Source organism: Engystomops pustulosus, chromosome 8 (genome assembly GCF_040894005.1).
Source record: "Engystomops pustulosus chromosome 8, aEngPut4.maternal, whole genome shotgun sequence".
In the NCBI taxonomy this organism is placed as follows: Eukaryota; Metazoa; Chordata; class Amphibia; order Anura; family Leptodactylidae; genus Engystomops; species Engystomops pustulosus.
This window is the reverse complement of record NC_092418.1, coordinates 96,487,020-96,501,991: the sequence shown is the minus strand read 5'-3', so window position 1 is coordinate 96,501,991 and position 14,972 is coordinate 96,487,020. Positions and strand designations below refer to the sequence as shown.

Sequence of the window (14,972 nt, the reverse complement as noted above, 5' to 3'; positions counted from 1 at the left end):
CAGTACTAAAGGGTAATAGTAGATTATGCAATACTAGAGCCTCCATTAATTACAAGAACGAAGGGTATATGGCTCTCCCTTTTCCTGTATTGGTGTTGGACCGTATAGGCTCTGTACTGTATCTTATTTTTATTTTTATCATGGGGTATCAAATATCAGGACCTCTACCCTCCTTGAAATAGCACTGCTCAATAAGAAACTAACGAAAATAAAAAAATATATATTAAAAATAAAATGTGGTATTCTATATAATTTATTAAACAACCAACTAAAATATACCCTTTTCTCATGTTATGAAAATAAACAATTTTTTAGAGATAAAGCAACCATCCTGGAAGGTGAGTAGTGAACAATATAAGTATGCTTCGCTGCTCTCCAGGAAGTCAGACATGACAGGGATTCGTGTTTGTATCATCCAGGCTTTAAAAGCATTGTCCAGAGTTAGAAAAAACATGTCTGATTTATGAAATTTACAGCATCAGGCATAGTTTGTGAGTGGTATTGCACATCAGTTCTGAATTACGAGCTGAATTGCAGTACCATGGACAGAGGGGGAGCTGTTCCTGGTAGAAAGCAGCCAAGTTTTTCGTATCCTAGACAACCCCTTTAATAAATGGGATACGACACTGCTTATTGGCTATTCAATATGACCCAGCATGCTACAGATCTCTAGGTAAGCTTATCGTTGGTCTTGGTACTTACAGCCGATCAACATTACACAGATAGAGAAGATTTTTTCCGAGTTGGTGTTGGGTGACACATTTCCAAAGCCCACGCTCGTCAGACTGCTGAATGTAAAGTAAAGGGCTGTCACATACTTGTCCTTGATGGACGGACCAGAACTGGGATCGCTGTAGTTGTACGGTTTCTTTATTTGATCTCCGAGAGCATCCAGCCAGCTGATCTTGTGAATTAAGTAGGGACGTTCCACGTTGCCAATTGCATACCAGATGCAGGCGAGCCAGTGAGCGATCAATGCGAAAATGCACATGAGCAGCATTAAGACGGCAGCACCGTATTCTGAATACCTATCCAATTTTCTGGCAACTCTGACCAAACGGAGTAACCTTGCAGTCTTTAAAAGTCCAATGAGAGTGGTGGTCTGTAAAGAGAATCATACGTAATTATATACTATATATAGACATGCATAACTACTATCTACAATAGGCTGAAAACTTATGATTTTTGTTATTATTATTAATTTTCACAATTTTTAGTCTGTTTTTTTTATTGGCTCGATGGCTTCCAATTCTGTAAGATCTTGAAAGATTTATTACAATCCATCATGATCTCATCATCATCATCATCATCTTATCATTTTCTACAAAGCAGTGAGATACAGGGACAGATAGTATCTAGGCAAACAGTAACGGATAACATCCAGAACACATGCAGTGAATGCCATCACTTGTGACCAGGGGCAGTAGAGAGGTCAATATAGTTATTCCTGGTAGAGGTGTTTGTATTATCATCCCTGATAATGAAAGGCGAGAAACAAAAGTCTCTGAGAGCAGAACTGTTCTAGTTGCCCATGGCAACCAATCAGAGCTCAGTTTTTAATATTAAACCTGAGCTCTGATTGGTTTCCAGGGGCAACTAGAATAGTTTTAACTCAGAAATTTCAAATAACCCCCCCCCCCCCCCCCATAATGTCCATGTTCTTGGCAGTCTAGGTGAAAGGATGAATCTTTGGTGGTCAAGATAGGTTACTGAAGAGCTATATGGTAGTATTTATGGTTGTCTAGAACAGTGAGGGAGTTAAACTAAGGATCTTGGGTTGTTTTTGGCTGTAACAATGTTAAATTGGCAGGAGTGGCCAAAGAAAGAAACTGTCTTGATAAAGGAGCCAATGTCACCTACCTGCAACACGTGGCTCCATCCCATCATAGTGGACAATTGGTTTGTCATAACAATACTGATGGCTTGGAAAGGAGTGTTGGGGGTCATGGGACTGACTACACACAATCACGTTAGGCGATAGGATGTTCCTTTAGAAGTAGAGTAAGGAACGTCTTGAAATCCTGTGACCTCCCGGTCAACTGAAGCGAAGTCCATGCCCTGACTACTAGTAATTGCCAACCATTTCTTAGTAGATAATCCCCATGACGCAAGAATGGTGGACTACTATGCTCCAGCACTGATCATCATATGAAGGGCTTGAAAAGTAACCAAAACTATAAGATCTATAAATATAGGGAATAATGTCTCTGCAGGAATTTATTCTCCAGCCTTCTAAATTTACAGTAAATGGAATGGGGAGGTAGATGAGACTGATACAACCATACCAATTAGGAAGCACCCTGCCTCCGACACCTTTCTTCTCTGTACTATGTAAGGAATAAGTAGTATTTTAATCATGACTTTTCAAGAAGCCAGAAAAGCGTTCCTATATTTTAATGATAGGTTAAACGCTGTAGTCTGCATATGTAGTCTGCATTTAGCCGATCCCACAGAATGCCTGCTGTTCCACATGTCCTAGTCAGATCGGGCTGAGGGAGAGGCAGAATGCTGCAGATCGGTAATATATTATATATTACCGATATATAAAGGGAGGCTTCCACATTCTCAGGATATGGATAATATGATTATGTTAAAGGAAACCTACCAACAGGTAGATCCAATGGTAGGTTCCTTCCCACATCCTAAGCCTTCAACTATCTTTCCCTATTCCAGTGATGGCGAACCTTTTAGAGCCGGAGTGCCCAAACTTCAACCAAAAGCCACTTATTTATTGGAATGTGCCAGCACAGCAATTTAAGCAGTAATTTATTTCTCCTTTTTCTTTGACAACTTTCAATCCTTCAGCCTCCTAAAGACACCAATGCAGTTGAAAGGAGGAGGGCAGATTCATCTATCATTGTAGGAAGATTCTTTGAGTCCTGTCTATTGAACTTCATGCTGGGGTGATGGCCTGGGTGCCCACAGAGAGGGCTCAGAGTGCCGCCTCTGGCACCCGTGCCATAGGTTCGCCACCACTGCCCTATTCCATTATTACTTCCTAACTTGATTTAAACTTTACCTAATATGCAAATCTTCGGCAAAGACTACTGTGGCGTGGAGTCCTGTGGGCTGTGGTCTACTCCATGCTCCAGTAGCCTGCACCGTTCCACCCTCTTCTTGCGCACAAGCTATAATCATGGCGCCGACTTCTTTGAGTCCTGTGCATGCGCAGCAGCCACTTCAGTCCCTGTGACTGTCATAATAAGCATGTGCACTCTGCCGCTGGCAATCAATGGCTTGGGTAGGCATCTACTACAACTAGATATTAGGGCTCATTTACTAAGGATCCCCGGAGTGCATTTTTGTCGGGTTTCCCGACGATTTCCGTTTTGTGCCGAATTGCCCCAGGATTTTGGCTCATGCGATCGGATTTTGGCGCATTGGCGTCAGCTTGCATGTGACAGAAATCGGGAGGTGGTCCGTCGGACAACCCTACAGATTCGGACTACGCATGGGATTTAACATTTAGAATTGTGTCGCAAGACACGCGCTTAGAAGCACCGGGAAGAAGAAGGTGAACTCCAGCGGACCTCACAGAAGCAACGGATACAGGAACTATGGCACACAATCTACTTGAATCGCATCAGACCTGAATCCTCGTTGGACAACGCACTGCGGGATCGCGATAGGACCGGGTAAGTAAATCTGCCCCATCGCCTTAGAAGGTTTCAATTAATGTTTCATATGGTTTGAGGAGGCAGACAGAAAGTAGAGTGCAGCAGGATCGGAGGCGGCAGGAATTGAGAAGCAGTGAAGGGATCAGCCGCAATTTCTTATTTTACCGGCCCCCTGAAGAAGAATTTGGTGTAACATAAAAACCTATAAAAAGACTGCCGAGCATCAATATAAGTGTAACAAATTTCTGGACGTGAGATGTAAAAGTTTTCAATTTCTGGGTGTAAACATTTCCGCTCGCTAACATGTAATACATCAGAGCGCTGCAAAACTTTTCTCTGATGATATTTGGATGAGTTATGATGTACAGTGTAGCTTTGGTTTGGGCTAAAAATAAAGTATTAAATTAAATATTGTCCCTTAATTATACACGGAGTTAAAACGAGAAAGGAAATATATCTCTCGAGACTCGATCATCCATATTTAAACATGAAAATCTCATGCTAAATCATAATTTTACATAATAACTCTGGAGGAGAGCGCATCAACGAGATCGCCTTGGGTTTCTTCAGGAAATAGCTCTGTACACATCAACTTTTCATTTCCACTATTAACAGATATTAATTTCCTTGCAAGAAGAATTGTAGTCGCTCAGGGACAGAGGCTCATAAGATCATTTCTTTGAGGTGAAGATCATCAAATGTAATGCACTTAAGTAACACCGTAACACCGTCCTGATGGAAGCAGTTGAGGGGAAAGCACACTTGACCCAATATTTAACGAACTGACCAGAAATTTGAGGGGTTTTTTTGTAATGTGGACTAACATTGCCGTTTCTGGGAAATTTGGGCACTTCTTGGCAGGGAAGAGCTGTAAGCCTGCACCACACAGGTAAATTCTTAAAGAGTTTGGCTACTTATATATTTACCCTACTTAACAGTGTAAATATAAGAACCCAACAGGGTTAATTATATTATACTTACCACGTTAAAGGACATCTACCATCAGTTTAGAGATGGTAGATGTGTCCTAGTAAGAAGTTCCCGAGCTACATGGTTCCTCAGGACTTTTTTTGTTATATCTCTATATCCCGTGATCGTGGAAATATAGAGTTAAAAAAGGCACCTCAGGGAGCCTAATATTTTAATGTATGCATTCTGCCAGTAGTGCTTGCGCCCCTAGAGTGTATAGATAGGTAAAGGTGGTGGGGGGGGGGGCTGTAGCACCATGGGGGGTGTGAGTTATAATAAAAAAAAGTTCTTACTAGGACACACCCACCATCACTCTACTGATGGTGAATGTCCTTTAAAGTTTGTATGGAGCCAACAAGATCTGGTTCTCCAACCACAGATGGGAAAGAGATGGGAAAGAGATGGGAAAAGTTTCGACAGAGGTTGCACATTCCTCTCCTTTCAACGAAGGATTCAGGACATGGGACTTCACAGAAAGCCCTGAGTTCTGCTGACCACTGGTCACAAATAATATGGGTGACCCTCTTAGGGTATTATACTGTACTTACCCTATTTACATTTGATATAAGTGGCCAACCCCTTTAAGTAAATTATACAGCATGTGTGTGCCATATTTTCTCGACTGCATATTACCTGATACAACATTAGGAGTCCTTTCCTTTAGGGTTCCGTTTATGTACTGAAGATCTGATCTCTCATTGTATTTATATCTTGGGAAGCACAGCCAACATTCAGCCCATATTTCATGGACTGAATATACTGAATATGCCCAGCTAAGGCGTGTTTGGCAAGAACATGATGTAGGATTCTGATCCTGGATGATCTACTAAGAAGGTTGGTTCATATAAACTGGTCATACAAGATAGATCTAAAATGGTTCCACTTGTGCTGGTGACACAATCCAATCATTTTTTGATCAAAAAATACTCTAAAGAATGTACTTCAGAAATATGATGCTCTTGGGTTATAGGTATCTTAAAGGAAATCTGCCATCAAAATCAAGCTTGTTAAACTAGAGACACTTGCTCTTAAATTCATGCATCATGACTTTGTGACTCATGGCCCTTCTAAAATCAACTTTCAAAATTCTGCTAATTAGCCAGAAAGGCTACCCATAGCCCCTCTGTGATTTGGATTTACAGACTGTTACACTGTCTTACCCTCAGGACTCCGATGAATAGATGAGTGGAGGCTATTCCCAAAAGGACCCTATACTTTAGAGGACTTAGCACTATCTTAGAGTCAACACATGGTTACCAGTTATGTTCAATGATCACCACATACATCTGAATCTTAGTTTATGGTAAATGTTGAGACATCAATTTTTTCTCTTGTATTGTATTATGGCTCCGAAACCACTCAAAGGGAACCTGTGACCACATTTATTACAAATACAACTAGTGCATTTAGAGCCTTACAAACTTAATGCCATCCAAATTATTTCCACCATATCCCCATAAAATAAACTTTGTTATCTAATCTGGCAAACAGCCAAATCCAGCAGCAAGTTGTGTGGCCTGTCCTGCTCAGCTGAGTCCAGCGACTCTTCTCCACCATTCAGCACTTCATGTCATGTGACCAGGGTGATGTCATCTAAGGTCCTTACCCACTAATATCTCCTATGTATAAATCTGATCACATGAAATCATAGCAGCCCCCATTGAGGGACGGGTAGAAGTAGAAGTCCATGGAGGCATGCTGTGATTTTATGTGATCAGATACATACATGGGGTAGATTTTGAATATGTTAGTGGGTAGAGGACCTTACATGTCATCACCATGGTCACATGACTTGAAATGTTAAAGTGTTGAAGAGAAGAAGGCATGTGGAGCAGTAGAAGTTAGTGAGGACAATAGTATACACCTCCTCTAACTCACACCTCAATCTTGCTGTATTACAGGTAAGATAAAAAAAGTTTATTTTCTGTGGATGTGAGGGAAACAGTTTTTACCTAAAATTAGGGTGGTATTTAGTTAAAAGTGCTCTATGGGAGCCTGTCACTGGCTGTATTTGTGAAAAATGTGCTCGCAGGTTCCCTTTAGTGAAGGTAGAAAGTCCTTGTTTGACACAGTTTCAACATATCCCAATAGAATACAAAATATGTCTATATACTCACCTCATCTGAGCCAGATCCAAAAATCAGAAGATCGAACGGTATTGCAGCGACCATATCTATTAGGAACCAGCCTTTGAAGTAATGAATCGCTATTTTCGCAGGATCGCTGACAACTTCTTCATTCTGATTGACGTAGGTGGTCCGGAAGTTTATAAGAATGTCGATAATAAACATGATATCTACAATTAGGTCTACAACATTCAGGGGGTTGCAGGAATATCCACACGCACGCCTCTTCTGCTCCTCTATGTCATTCAGTAGGAAGGCAGCTGAGTAGGGTGTGAAAATGGCAGTGTATATAACAAGCAACAATATTAACCAGTCCCATACGGCTTTGAATGGGCTATAGTGCAATATAGTAAACTTATTGATACGAGGCGTTTGAAGTTTGTATTCCGGCAAGACATCGGCTCCTAGCGATAGAACCTGTGGAGACACATCATTAGACATGACAATTAGTGAAGATGTATTGTCCTGTATTAGCATAAATACCAATTGTTACTAGATGGCGAGTATATTTTACAGCACTAAAAAGGAGATGCATTCTGTAATCTTATTCAATTCACCTTGTTGAATGGACAAGCAAATCCTTCATTTTTAAACACACACACATTAAAGGGGTATTTCCAGGAAAACAAGATTCTTAAATACACATTCTCTAATTCCATGTTATTAACAAAAATACTGCATTTCACAGATATTAAAGTATAGTATGACCAGAGCTCTAAAAGTCTTGATTATTATTTTTTCTTAAAAAAAAAACTCTTGTTCACTCATGGGGTGATCCGACCAAACACAAATTTCACTCCAACACGAAACTGCTACCGTTCTCTTTTAATCCTCAATTTTTCTCCAAAGGCTCCCTAGCTATACAGAAAAATTTGTACAAGAACATTGTGTAGACGGTTTCCATAAATTCCAACTCATATATGTGAGTGAGGACGTGATGAACTTAAAGGAAACCTACCACCACGGACCTACCGATAAAGGTACATCGAGTGGTAGGTACATCTATTAAAGGCTAATCCTCACCTCTTTGCAATCTTTTAATAACTTTTATTTCCCAAATTTGCAGATTTACTAAAGAGGCTACTGGGGCGTGAAGTAGCCAGAGCTGAGGCTACATGGCACGGCTACTCTATGCCCCAGTAGCCTCTTTAACCCTCCAGATGTCTCTGGCATGCAGCTCCTTGTAGCTGTGTGCCCTTGTCCGCGAAGCCTGCCATCTGTGCATGTGCAGTTCCTCCAGCTTAGGAGCAGTGACCACGCAGATGCGGGATGAAGACATCTGGTAGGAGGATCAAAGAGGCTACTGGGGTGGGGAGTAACCATGCCGTGTAGCCTCAGCTCCGGCTACTCCACACCCCAGTAGCCTCTTTAGTAAATCTGCATATTAGGGACAACAAAAAATATTAAAAGATTGTGGGAACATGAGGATTAGCCCTAAAAACGGCTATCCTCACGTCCTATAGATGCTCCTACCACCCAATCTACCTTTATAGGTCAATCCTTGGTTGTAGGTTTCCTTTAAACATATTGGAGGTAATTACAGGAGTTTGCAGAGAATAGATCCTGATTGTTTTACCTTCTGAGTGGATTTGGGAGCATCTGGTAAAGAACATAGCAGGTTCGAGTTAAAATCTCCATTAAAACCACTATTATTGTTCATGTTTCGGGAAAGAAGGTGGTTTGTCAGGTCAGAATTTGTTCTGGTCTTTAAACAGACGACTGCGTGTGTTGGGTAAAATTCTTACCTTTAGATTTTACAATGAAATATATTCATATAAAACTCTCAAAAATGATATGTTCAACGCAATAAAAACAGCCGAGTGCCATTTGTTAGGAACACCGCAAAACGGGACGGAAGAGAAAACATCCATTATCTCCTGGAATTTCCTTTGTGGTTAGAGCTCCATGAAATGCAATGGCCTAAAATTACTACAACAATTTCGGATTGTTATACCAACCACCAAACAATATCACTGATTTAAAGGGCTTTTATCCAACAGGTTAGAGCCGGCTGTAAAGTGCACTCCTAAATGTACTCTGCATTATACAGCGGTGAATGAATATTAGCCGGATATTAGGCGACTATTACACCTGTCAGCTACAAAATTGTTAGTATAAAATATACAAAGATTTATATAAAAAGGAAACTGCCTGAAAAATTCCTTTAGTGCACACATTGGGGGTCATTTACTAAGGGCCCGATTCGCGTTTTCCCGACGTGTTACCCGAATATTTCCGATTTGCGCTGATTTTCCCTGTATTGCCCCGGGATTTTGGCGCACGTGATCTGATTGTGGCGCATCGGCGCTGGTATGCACGCGACGGAAATCGGGGGTGTGGCCAAACGAAAACCCAACGGAATCGGAAAAAAAACAAGTGTCGCGGGGGTCGCGCTTACCTTCACTAGAAATAGGCCGGTGTACTTCAGTGCATTCCGGGGAACTTCGGCGCAGCAGCGCCACCTGGTGGACGTCGGAGGAACTGCCTTAATGAATCCCGGCCGGACCCGAATCCACCGCAGAGAACGCGATGCTGGATCGCGAATGGACCGGGTAAGTAAATCTGCCCCAATATCACAATTTCTACGTCTACTGATCTATAAAGGGAACCTGTTACAAGGTTTTACCCCACTAAACTACCACCCCCTTAGGTAGGAAATGTCCTTTCTAGAATATCCCCTTTTCTGTAAAATGTCACCCATCTACTTGTAAACAATATCCCCCAAAGTAAGGCAAATATGACTCTTCACATCAAATTTTCACAAGAGATTAGTCAATTTTAGTGGTTGCAGGAGTATTGTCAGACATCTGTATCTTTTGTTCTGTAGTACCTAGAAACAAGCTTTTTGTGTCATGTTAAAGATAAGAATCGAATACATTAGATCACATTTGGCTTTGGCTCTGTGAGCTACAGAACTGGACAGTTATAAAAGATGGGGAACTGGATCGCTATCTGCAGCTCTCATTTCCATCTATGTCTTTAGCTGCCTCTATCTCTGGTTCGGTAGCTCACAAAGACACAAGCCTGATGTGATCTGAAAGATGAGATTCATATCTTTAATATTACATAAGCAGAATGTTTGTAGGTACTATAGAACCGCAGATAGGGGCTTCTGAAGTGACAATATCCTTGGAACCACTAAACTTGACTCATCTCATGTGAAAATGGGATGAGAAGAGTCATATTTGCCCGACTTTGTGGGAGATTATTTTTTTTATAGATATATGTAGGAGATTTCCCAGAAAGGACATTTCATACTGTATCCAATGGGGGGTTGTATTTTTTTTATGGGGTAAAACCTGATGACAGGTTCTCTTTAAAGGGACTCATGCAGCTCTGATGACATATGATGTTCCTCTATGCTACGCACAAGCGGCATGGAATCGTGTTATATCCTATACCAGATTATATTGAATGCGTTCTGTGCCCCATTCTGTGCCCCTCCAAGCCCCCTCCACGCCAAGTGTGGCTTGGAGAAGGCGTAGGGTGGGAATGAGATGGCCATGGATTGTGACTTTTTCATGGCTAGTACACCAGAAAAATGTCAAACAAGCCATGATGAATGCCTCCGCGGATGTTTAGGTGAAGCGTCCTGTATACTTTCTTGACAAACTCTGTGGCTGAAATGAATAGAAATTTATTCACGTGCAAATAAACATTTGGTTCACCAGGAGTTAACGGGAGGTGCAAAGGATTATTTTAAGAGGGGATCAGGACACTGTCAATGCAGACTAAGTGGGAGGCACCGGAAGGTAAAAATGAGCAGGAGAGAGCACTGAACTTCATAGCCACACCTATAGTGCACCTAAGCATTGATTTGTGCATACAAATATTAAGGAAGAATTCTCTTCAAAGATTTGCTCGGGAAAGAAATCCTTATCATGTAGGGCATTTTACTACAAGTGTATTTGTGATTAGATATATGTTTTCTTTTTCTTAAAGGAACAAGGATTGTAAACCAAGCACACTTACATGCTGGTGTGTGCCCCCTCAGGTAGGATCCACTCTTCATTTAGCTTCTCCTGCCCTTGTTTTTACAAAAAAATGGCTTTACAAATTATGCAAATGAACCTGAGGGGCTTCAGGCTCCAAAGATGGAAAAAAGCCTGAAAAACAAAGGCATAGCGAGACACAAGCCAGCATGTAAGTGTGCTGGATTTACAATCCTTCATCCTGGTGGTAGATGTCCTTTAAAAAATAACACCTGCACCAGAGCGCCTGTCCATAGGTTATAAGTAGTATGACAGGTCTACTCCATACCCTACATTGCAACTAAGCTTCACTTGTGCCAGGACTGGGCATACCTGGACAAGTGCTGGGGCCCAGAGCGGCTGGGAGGGACTAGCATAAGGCTGTACAAAAGGAATCTATAGAGAGTGAGGGGGCTGTATATAAAATAACCATGAGGGGGATGTTTGGGATGATAAACTAGGGAATATTTAAAAGAACAGGAGACTGTTTAAGTTTCTGAATTTTAAATGCCGTCATGTGAGTTCACTGTAAAGGGGCCCCCTGAGGCTCTGTCACCCAGGGGTCTACTGACACCTGGAGCCGACCCTGCCCATGGCAGTCTTAATCCGTCCCTAATTCCCATGACATATTGGGGCAGATTTACCGTACTTACCCGGTCCATTCGCGATCCAGCGGCGCATTCTCTGCGGTGGATTCAGGTCCGGGCGGGATTCACTAAGGTAGTTCCTCCGACGTCCACCAGGTGGCGCTGCTGCGCTGAAGTCCGGCGAGGCCCGCCGGAATGCACTGAAGTTCACCGGCCTATACTTAGTGAAGGTAAGCGCGAGTCCCGCGACCCTTTTTTTTTTAATGCGGCGGTTTTTCCAAATCCATCGGGGTTTCGTTCGGCCACGCCTCCCCCCCCCATTTCCGTCGCATGGATGCCAGCGCCGATGCGCCACAATCCGATCGCGTGCGCCAAAATCCCGGGGCAATACAGGGAAAATCGTCGCAAAACGGAAATATTCGGGTAACACGTCGGGAAAACGCGAACCGGCACTTAGTAAATGACCCCCAATGTTTTTTATTATTATGATTTTGGTTAGTTTCTACCTTTAAAACATATCCAAGAGAAAGCTGTACACCATTGGCAAATACTGTGAATTTTTGTCCTCGTACTTTCCTTATTACAAGGTCATGGATACTGTTCGGCCGTGTACAGCAAATCGTTCTTCACACCGTTCTCAAGAGACAACCCCTGATACAATGAGACACGTCTATTAAATGGCTTGTCTGAACATGTTCCTTGGACTTTGTCCACTGTCATTTGAAATTTTGCCAGAACCTGGTAGGATATTAGTACGTTTTTCATAAGTCATTTGGCGCTGGTCATCTCAGTGAGCTAGAACATGGGCAAAATTGATCAAATGTGTTTGTAAAGTGTCCAAAGTATATGAGCGATAGAAGGTACACGATCTATATCCAATACCCTCGAAGATTCCCAAGCCAATAACTTATATTCAAGTCAAACACAATGGGGGTCATTTACTAAGGGCCCGATTCGCATTTTCCCGACGTGTTACCCGAATATTTCCGATTTGCGCCGATTTCCCCTGAATTGCCCCGGGATTTTGGGGCACGCGATCGGATTGTGGTGCATCGGCGCTGGCATGCACGCGGCGGAAATCGGGGGGCGTGGCCAAACGAAAACCCGACGGATTCGGAAAAAACGCCGCATTTTTTAAAAAAAATTTGTCGCGGAGCTTGCACTTACCTTCACTCAGCCCGGCTCGGTGAACTCCAGTGTGCTCCGATGCTTTTCAGCGCAGCAGCGCCACCTGGTGGACGGCGGAGGAACTACCTTAGTGAATCCCGTCTGGACCCGAATCCAGCGCAGAGAACGCGCCGCTGGATCGCGAATGGACCGGGTAAGTAAATCTGCCCCAATATGACAGGGATCCTGATAACCATACAATAACCATATAATAGGGATGATCACAGAGAAAATTTTGGTTATTATATTGTATATGTAGCTGATGTTCAAAAAAACCTCTGTCCTTGAAGAGTCCCGGTCTGATTCTTTCTATTGTTGCCCAGCTTAATGACTTCACAAACTCAGAGTTAGCAGAGATCTCTGCTTGCTGTCATTCTATAGACAGCTTCTATGTTGACTTCCAGTGGACAGAAATCTGACCATGGTCACACAGGTGCACAACTTGTTATATCACAGACAGAAATCAGAGACATTTGATATAACGAGCCGTGCACCTGTGTGACATCACGTGACCAGGGATATAACTAGACGTGCACCTGTGTGACATCACATGACCGGGGATATAACTAGACGTGCACCTGTGTGACATCACGTGACCGGGGATATAACTAGACGTGCACATGTGTGACATCACATGACCAGGGATATAACTAGACGTGCACCTGTGTGACATCACGTGACCAGGGATATAACTAGACGTGCACCTGTGTGACATCACGTGACCGGGGATATAACTAGACGTGCACCTGTGTAACATCACGTGACCGGGGATATAACTAGACGTGCACCTGTATAACTAGATCAGACCGGATTTCTATCCAGATTTCTATAGCAAGTAGAGATCTAGAAAACCGTGAGCAACGGATACAGAAATTATACTGAAAAATTATAGAACTTTTCATCATACAAACAATAACATTAATTTGCTGAAATTGGAACACCCCTTTAAGCTCCGAAATGTTTCATTCTCCCTTGTGTATTATTACCACACTATTCAACCCAGAGGGTAGCTATCATTTTGCAGAATCATCATTATGCATTTTAAGTAACTTGATTTATGAAGTTAAAGGGATTTTCCTGAAATTTAAAAAATATATTTAAACCTGTTTAACAACAACAAAAATTGTGCTCAATTTTGCTGACCCGACGTTACCTAGGTCCCCGCTGGTTTCTAATCTCTGGTATCTCTCGGAATAGTCAATGCATTGTAAAAGTGCATATTTTGAGTTATTTTGAGCTAATCAGATCTATTCTCCCTTGGCCAATGTATCTTGTGTTCACATGTTTACATTTACCTTCGTTAGGGCAACAAAATTGGTCTATAAATGAGCAACTTTGGTACTATTTTTATTCAGTGTTCACTGCCTGGATTTTTGAGGAAGAGTAGTACGGAGGAGGAGCTAATGCACTGTATGTAAAAAGCTGCTTATTGGTGCTTGGAATCTTGCTGGTATTTCCTGCTCTGAGAGGGGAAAGAAGCACCTGTACACATGGCTGCTGGGGCAAACCGGGTTTAATAAAAGAAAAGGCAAACTCTGACAATTTGGCATATAGATGTAATCCAATAAACATTGTATATAGGGTCGGAGTAAGGGGGACGGGTATGCCATAAGACACACAGGGCAGTGAGACCTAAGCTCCCAAAAACAGACTCCTGCCTGTTGCCTCAGGATGTTCTAGGGACACGGGACTCTGTGTGGACACAAGACAACAAGACAAACAAACAGAAAAACACTATAAGGTGTAGTGAACAAACTGGATCAGCAACTGACAGCGCAAACAATAAACGGATCACAATCCAAAAGAGAAGTCAGAAATACAGGCGAGAGATCAAAAACCTGAAGAATAACAGAAACATCAGATAGTGTGAACAAAGCTCGACAGAAATTTGACCAGCTCAGTGTGAAGTGGGCACCGAATACTTATATTGAGGAGAGACGCTGCCGTAATCACAGTCACACAGGGTTAACTCTTGAAAGTCAAAGGCAGAGTACAAAGAGATGGGTGTGGAGAATACAATGTCACTAGAGCCCAGTTCACACTGCCGGACAAATGAATCACAGAAAAGTCAAAGTCTTCTTGACCTTCTAATGCATATCGAGAAAGACGTGGACACAGATGTTACAGTCCGACTTGTGTTCCTTGTCCAACTAGTAATTGGACCTTCTAAGTAGTCTTCTAATTGGGTTGTCTTTTGCTCGACTTCTAGGGTCTAGCATTGGGTAAGAGCCTGGGCCTACCGGAGTATCCTCCATTGCTCTGATTGGCCAGTCAATAATTATATACCAATTTTTTCTTCTGGTGGCAGATTTTGTTTGGATTTTCATGTTCTAACATCTTCTCCAGTTAAACAATACAAAAGCATATCAGACAGCACTTAAGGACAATATGCTAATTAGAAGCCTCATGTAATTAATTGACATGACAACTGAAATTAGAACTTTCTGCATCTGTTGAATTAATTGTCATATATAAAGATTTGTCACATCGGGAACCTTGAAGAGAACGTACGAGCAAATGTGCATGAAAGTGTGA

At 42.2% G+C, this 14,972-nt stretch overlaps 1 protein-coding gene across 5 annotated transcripts in view; it reads right to left on the bottom strand.

Annotated features, from left to right (window-relative positions):
• Positions 1 to 14,972, bottom strand: part of KCNH7 (potassium voltage-gated channel subfamily H member 7) — a 266,849-nt gene that overhangs the window by 69,646 nt on the left and 182,231 nt on the right. For all 5 annotated transcript variants that reach the window (XM_072121861.1, XM_072121862.1, XM_072121864.1 and 2 more), the window contains 2 exons: positions 6,704 to 7,129; positions 703 to 1,102 (listed from right to left, as the gene is read on the bottom strand). In XM_072121861.1, coding sequence (XP_071977962.1) covers positions 703 to 1,102; positions 6,704 to 7,129 — 826 coding nt within the window. The remainder of the gene's footprint in view (positions 1 to 702; positions 1,103 to 6,703; positions 7,130 to 14,972) is intronic.